This window comes from Setaria italica, chromosome III (genome assembly GCF_000263155.2).
Source record: "Setaria italica strain Yugu1 chromosome III, Setaria_italica_v2.0, whole genome shotgun sequence".
NCBI classification, from domain to species: Eukaryota; Viridiplantae; Streptophyta; class Magnoliopsida; order Poales; family Poaceae; genus Setaria; species Setaria italica.
In genome coordinates this window covers 32,370,428-32,377,651 of record NC_028452.1, presented here as the reverse complement: position 1 = coordinate 32,377,651, position 7,224 = coordinate 32,370,428, and the positions used below count along the sequence as shown (strand labels likewise).

The 7,224-nt window shown below is 41.9% G+C and overlaps 1 protein-coding gene across 1 annotated transcript; it reads right to left on the bottom strand.

Annotated features, from left to right (window-relative positions):
- Positions 1-1,251: 1,251 nt before the first annotated feature.
- LOC101758066 (serine carboxypeptidase 2) lies at positions 1,252-4,892 on the bottom strand. The gene is made up of 9 exons (XM_004962462.2): positions 4,439-4,892; positions 4,257-4,352; positions 4,091-4,183; positions 3,902-3,987; positions 3,534-3,818; positions 3,152-3,279; positions 2,796-2,891; positions 1,722-1,827; positions 1,252-1,504 (listed from the first exon to the last, which is right to left on the bottom strand). Exons 1-9 carry the CDS (start codon positions 4,863-4,865, stop codon positions 1,349-1,351), a joined length of 1,473 nt encoding a protein of 490 aa, XP_004962519.1. The 5' UTR covers positions 4,866-4,892; the 3' UTR covers positions 1,252-1,348.
- Between the last annotated feature and the right edge of the window lie 2,332 nt (positions 4,893-7,224).

Here is a 7,224-nt window from a genome sequence, read left to right as displayed (position 1 = left end):
AGTCCCAAGCATGTGACCGACCAGGAACTTAGAGTACGTAGACAAAATTCTTAACAATATATTAGTTCCAATTGTATAGAACCATTGATCTAATATAATAACATGTGCCAATGACGCAGATGATGCACATGAAGGAAGCACTCCTCGAGATGGAAAAAATCATGGCAATTCAAAAACAACTCTGTGGATTTATTCTAGACGAGGTAGTAAATCCAGCGGGAAAGTTCCATAATGATGGATCAAATCTGCATCACCATTAGGACTCGGGTTCAGAATAGTTGATCCAAATGTTGAACTTGAAAAGTTGATACAATGTAATATTATTCATATATATATGTATGCACAAGACTTGTCTATATATAATATTATCTCAAATGTAATATTATAAATCAAATACAACTTTATATATATTAGTGTATTAGAACTTCTTTAAACAAATACTAAATACTAATATATAATAAAGAAACAGAAAAGGAAATGAGAAAAGAAAAGGGCCTGAGTACCGGTTCGTAATTACTAAATTGGTCTCGACCACACGCGATGTGGCAGCCAATTTAGTACTTGTTGGTGTACCCCACCGGTACTATAGACCCCCCTTTAGTACATGTTATTTGACCTGGTACTAAAAGACCCCCTTTAGTGGTCCTTTAATACAGATATAGTAGTACATGTTGCACAATCGATACTAAAGGGGGGTTTGGGACCGGTACTAAAGGGGATTCCTCAGCAGTGCTGTCTTTAAGGATTAGAAAAAAACATTTTGTGTTTGGATTGACAAGTACATTTCCAAAACCATTTGTATGAGACGTATTTCCCTATGGCCCTTCATGAATGTATAAGCACGCTGAGATGAGTATCCGTTACGACCCAGATGTATCTCCAAATATTCCTCTTGCAAATACCTTTTCATTTTTAATATAAATATAATATAATAAGTAGGGGCTTGTTCTTCGGATTCTTTTTTTAAAATGAACGGCACAGAAGACTGCCAAACTGTGAGCATCTTTTTTCATGCAGGATGTCGAGTCGGTCTGCCATGCTACCGTGCCCATCAATCATAGACCATCACCTTAATAACAGTTTTACTATATGGTCAGCCCTGTCCTCTTTACGGGCTTGAACCACTCCGACTACACATATCTCATCGTATTTCAAGAAGAGTTGTTACTGTTTCACATCTGTTCTTGTAGTTGTCTATGCTCTTCCTTTACTTTTGTGTATGTATAATCTGCATGTACATCTGCAAATTTCACAATGCAACTTTATTCCTTCCATGCTTTGTCATATCCTCTTACATGCAATTCAAGTTGATATTTCATCTTATTCATGGTACGAAAATAAAGGGAAACTACACAACAGTTCCATTTTTAGGCATGGGTTTGCCATGCAAGAAGTGCCGAAACAGTATGAGCGCCTGTTTTGGACGGTGGAGAGGAACTTCATGCCCCGCCCCTCGAATGGTCACCAAGGTCAGCCCCTTGTACACTTGGCTCCATCCACCAACCTATTCAACGCAATCACGCAAATTAAGAACAACACAAGCACAATTGTTAACATGGATCTTGTGTGATGTCTACATACTGTAGAGGATCTACAAGGTGTATATGATTGTCGTAAGTATACTTGACTAATTTATTAGTCCTTCATAACTAATTTAGAAATAATATAGTGCGTCCATCGGTTTCATATCAGATAGGTAGGCTGGAAGGAATGAAGCTGACCTCTTTTTTATCATACCACGGGTACCAACTAACGACAGTGGGAAGGCCCAGAGCATCGATGGAGTATCTTGTTGCTGTCAAAGGGACTACTGAGTCTGTATCTCCACTGGAAATAAACAAAAGATCAACCATTTTATTAATTTTACAGCCAAGATGATCAACCAAATGACATATTTGATGGTGTGCATAATGGGAAAAACTTCAGGCTTCTAATTATAATTTCCTGCCATTGCATTTTGCTATCAACATCTTACATGATCCAGGACAAAGAAAAAAGAAAATAGGGCAAAGTAAAATAAAATGTTGATTTGAGTAGCTGAAGTCAAATGCAGTTTTAAGTCACTTTCCAACTTTTTTCTGGCTATAAAGCAGTTTTCTTGATGACAAGTCGATAGTGGCACTGAATTCTACCAAAGGAAAACGTATATTTAATTGACCGAATTTTGGTGCAGTGTACATGACTACAAAGTTGGCAAAGGATAGTAGTCCATTAGTGACCTGCTGCTATTCCACAATTCCACTCGAGAAAATGACTATTCAATCTGGAGAATACTTTTTACATACGACACATTGCATGTTAGTTTGTATTCTTTGCACGATTGAACTCACTGTACCTACTAAGACGATAATCATTCAGTCAGTGCAATGCACGTGAGTCATGAACTGACTTCAATCCCTGGCTGCTTGCGTGCACATCTCCCATGATTCAGAAGTTTCGGTCAGGCCCATAAGCGGAGAAGCGAGATCTTGTCAAAGACTATTTAGGACAACAGGGACGACCCAACGATTCTCAGTAGTAGTCAAGAGAATATATAAAATGAATCTGATAACGTCGTGGATTATATAGTCCCAAATATTGAACTGGTTCCAAAATTACAGTATGATTTTGTCGTACAAATTTAATTTATGAGCAGGTATATGCGTGATAATATAATCGGCTGCAATGACAAGAGGTACAAGAAGTTTGGACAACTCTGTCTAGCAAGCAGTGGAGCTCTAAGTATTCACTGTGATGCATGGAAATTAATATAATGTGCGGTACTATATGCGTAAGGAAATCAGGGTGCAAAGAACCTGTAGACCCATATCCTCAGGCCAGCTGCAATAAGCTCCTTGTAGATCGGAAGCATGGATCTTGGTGAATCTCCCCAGTTGGTGTTGATGATGCCACTGCGGGTCATTGAGCAACACGTATACATGAGCACAACCACAAGAACCACAAACTTGCCACTACTTAATAGAATAACACCCTTTTGCAGTAGATTATTGCAGGTTCATAATCAAAGTATGTAACAATCTGAATACCACTACTTAAAAAGAATAACGCCCTTTTGCAATCAACCTATTCAAATTATCACCACCGAAAACAACAGACCAGTGTTACTGAATAAGTTTGGAGCCTATTCTTCATGTGGCCATCATGCACAAACCTGCAGGTCGTCCAAGTGTAGTTTATGCCGGTGACGTTGGCGTGGAGAGCCCGTTGCACCTCCGGCCGGTTGTAGTACACCGTGGAGTGCATTTCGGTGCATGGGTCATAAGATCCCCTCATCCAGGGCTGCCGTGTACACAGCCGAGAAAATCGATCAGCAGACAAAAAAAAACAAGAAAGGGAAAACAAAGGTGCCACAAAGCGTACGTTGCAAACTTTGCCAGCAAAACTCCCAGCTTAACTTGTTTAATTTCCAAGTCCAAGGGACGTTCGGATAGCAAAAGCAGCGTTGCTTAAATTTACACGAGAAAAAAGAAGCTGAGAAAGAGAGTTCAGAGATGGGGACTTGGGAAGATATAATAACTAGCTACTATACTCACGTAATGCCCCTTGAGCCTCCAGTTCTTCCTCGCCGTCGTCGACGATGACGTCTGGTTGCATGTGGGCGTGTAGATGCTGTAAGGGTCGATGTCGCCCTGCTCCACCGTCGCCGCATCGTACGCGGCGTCGCACGGTGGAGACGTGTGCTCGATGTCGTGGTGCACTGTGGAGACGCAGGTGGCCTTCAGCCGCCGGTACGTGGCGTCGGAGATGAGCCCGTGGTTCCACCACGACTCGAACGTGCCCACCTGGTCGTGGTAGTCGTCCGTCACGGCGTTCCCGACCTGGAACGGGGTCTCAGGTCACTGTATAATGACTTTCTGGAATAAAATCACTTTCAGTATGGATGAATGCACGAGATCAGTACCATGAAGCCTTTGATGTTTATCTGAGGTTTGCTGACTCCTTTGTTTTTCCGGTAGACCAGCTGGGACAGCTCGGGAACGTAATGCCCTGTCAATTTTAGACAATTTTGCGATTTACTGCAGCGAAAGTAGAAATCCAGCAAACTGAACAGGATAGCACAAATCAATGGAGAAAAACGAGTATGCATTACCCGCGTAGCTCTCCCCGGCAATGTAGAAATCGCGGTACTTGTATTGTGGGAACCTCTCGAACCATCTCACCAGAAAGGTGTAAGAATCATGTGCTGCGTGCAAAAGTTTTGCAAAACGTCAAAGCCATGGAACAAACCGCAAGCGAGACAGCGCCAAAGGACGAACCTGTTCTCCTGTCTCCGGAGTTGTAGAGGTCTGAGGTGGTGTTGGTGTACGAGAATCCCACGCCGGCCGGCGAGTCCAAGAACAGGATGTTCGCCGCTGCAGCCGTTCACAGATTCACAGTTCAACGTCATCCTCACTAGTCACGCCGACAAAAGCCGCCGGTGAAACAAACAAGCGCGTACCACTGTTCCACCGGTATTTGTTGAGGAAGAGCGTCGCGCCGCCCGGCCGGATGCGGAACGCGCCGAGCTCCTCCGACGCTCCGTACGCCACCGACGAGCACCCTGGCCCGCCGTTCAGCCACAGCACGAGCGGCGCCGGCTGGGACGCGGCAGGCACTTCCTGGAGCCAATAGAACAGTGCTCGCCCTGCGCGCCCGTCGACGGTGACATACCCAGAGTACATCGGGAAATCCACGACCGGCTGCCCGGGCAGCCGGCCGATGCGGCCTGCTTCATGGCCGATGGCCGTGGCCGCCGCCGTTGGCCGGAGCTGGCATGCCCATGCCAGAAGCACAGCCACAAGTACTGGAGCTACATGGAAACGACCGGCCATGGTGCCGGTTCTTGGATCAAAATCTCCTACCTCTTCTTGGGGCAATTTGATCATGAATTAGAAAACAATCTGTATAGTTCAATTCATTTTATGCTTAACACTGGTAGTATAAATAGAGGAGTTGAGCCAGACTGAAAATATCGGAACAGATACGGTTTGGCCCACACGCTTTCAAGAACGTTACCTTCCTTTTCCAAATTTCAGTTCGCTGGACAAATCTGACTACGACAAGAAAATGGTGAGCCAGATTGTGAAATTATTGAAACTGATACGGATGAAGATTGTGACATTATCACAACAGTTTCAGGATGGTCATAACAAGCGGCTATAAGAAATCCAAACACACTCGTGCATGTACTTTGCTTGAAATTATGTAAAAGAATGTACTTGGTTGAATGACACTACCACAGAAACAGTCAAAATCGACGAAATACAACAGACGGATGCTAAACCTTCTTGCAACAAACGTGAATTTGTGCGGTGAAAAACCATTCATCATAATTCAATATTGCAGGCGGATGGATCTTTTTGCTAAAATTTCTGAGACTGTATTGCCTCACCGGAAATGGTTCTGTTTAAAAGGGTTTTTATTGCATCATCAAATACAATTTCTTATTTAAAACCACTATAAATTGTACGAAGTGATTACATGCCATTTATATAGAACCTATTTTTAATATATCCCTATATATCATTAAACATTTTCCTTTTTTCTCTTGTTTTGCATAATCCTTATCTCTATACATAATAGTAAAGTATTCAGAATATTTATTTAAACATTATGTCCTACTACTTAATTTGGAATTTACAGCATATTTGTGTGCAGTCTATTGGTTTATCTCTTGTTTTTGAGAAATTTCCTTTAGTGATGTTGCATTAGATATATTTGCCTTCTTTTCTTCTCTTGTCAGTGGTTGTGATGCCCAAATTCTTTAACTCTGTGGCAACCTGGTAATAATAAAATAATAATTGAAGGGCCTTGTTTGACTGTTTATTTTTTCTGAATTGAAATCATTAAACAAACTAATGCTCTTGATACTAATGCAAACTAATTTTGTTGGTTCAGGATAGGAACAAATGGTAGCCGTCATGACTGAACAAAATTTCTTGCCACGTTGTCTGAACAAAACTAATGCACAAGTCTTGCCATCAACAAAATTTCTTTAAAATGTTGGCCTTAAGACCTCAGCACCTAAGAGGAGCGCTACATCCGTTGTTGATGCACAAGTACAAAAACTCAAGGCTGAAGTTGAGGCTAAGAAGCAGGGTTATGCAGCACTTAGAGGTCAAATTGAGGACCAACAGAATGAATTGGAAGTCTTGAAGTTAAAGGTGCAAGAATCTGAAGCATCAAGGCAGAAGCAGTTAGAAGAGATCGAAAGTTTGAAATAAGAAGAGGAGACCAATGCCATTCTTTGCCATTTGTTATGCCTCAACAAAGAGTAGGTCCTTCCTTAACTCCATACAGATTCATGTGGTCGAATCATTTGCTACCCGAACAACTCTGTACAAAATCCATTTTGCTACCTGGACCTGAGACTTGGCATTTTTATTTTTGCTACCCGGCTGCTGGCTGGATTGAAACTATGCGTCTTTATTGTGCTACCTGGTTGGACAATTCATTTGCAACTTGCTTGGACGTATGTGACTTGTTGTAACCTATCTGGAACCTTAATCCGTGAGTCCAGCGACTTGCTGTTTTTCGGAGAAGTGGTGAATATGTTGTGTTGTCAGTTACTTGGTCATTGCTGGAATGAATGTGTTGGGTTGTGCTTGGTTGTAATGAATGAGCTGAGCTGTGTTTGGTTGGGATGTGTGTTGTGATGGAAATGTGCTTTGATGTGTATATGGGGTAGGCCCACTCGGGAACTAAGCCTGGAATGGCTAAGGCCCAAGTGGAGACTAGGTTGGTAATCGACAAATAAAAATTGGGCTTTGTTTTGGCCCACTATAAGTCGGGTCTTAGTGCAAAAGAAATACCGGCTTTAAAATGGGGTAAAAAAGTAAGATATTTGAAAATGAAAAGGACACACAAATGAACAAGTGATGACAGCACATTTGCTTGAAGGCGTCCTTAGGTGGTTCCGCGCTGGGATTGATTCTTGACAGTTTGCTTATGTTCGAGGTCATGATCTAGTGCGGTTTCTACACGAGATTATGGTTTGCTGGCAGATTCCAACATCAAGAGTTTTTAAGTAAATAAAAGATGTTAATGACAGTTGCTGCACAAAGACCAAACAAGTTTGAAGCAGGATATAGAAGTTCTTTCTAGTTTTTTTAGTCTTCTAATTTTCTATCTTGTTTTATAAGCTTCTCAAGTTTGAGACTTGGACCCTAAGAACTCTTGCAACTCTTGCAAGTTATATACGTTCACTTGTGGATATAGAGCTCAGATTTCTATCCATTATAAAAA

Excerpts from the sequence above, each read along its gene's own strand:
- LOC101758066 (XM_004962462.2), bottom strand. The coding sequence starts at position 4,865 with ATGATCAAATTGCCCCAAGAAGAGGTAGGAGATTTTGATCCAAGAACC. Across the intron at positions 4,353-4,438 it reads CAAATACCGGTGGAACAGTG|CGGCGAACATCCTGTTCTTG; the intron begins GTACGCGCTTGT and ends GAACGGCTGCAG. Across the intron at positions 4,184-4,256 it reads CTCCGGAGACAGGAGAACAG|CACATGATTCTTACACCTTT; the intron begins GTTCGTCCTTTG and ends TTTTGCACGCAG.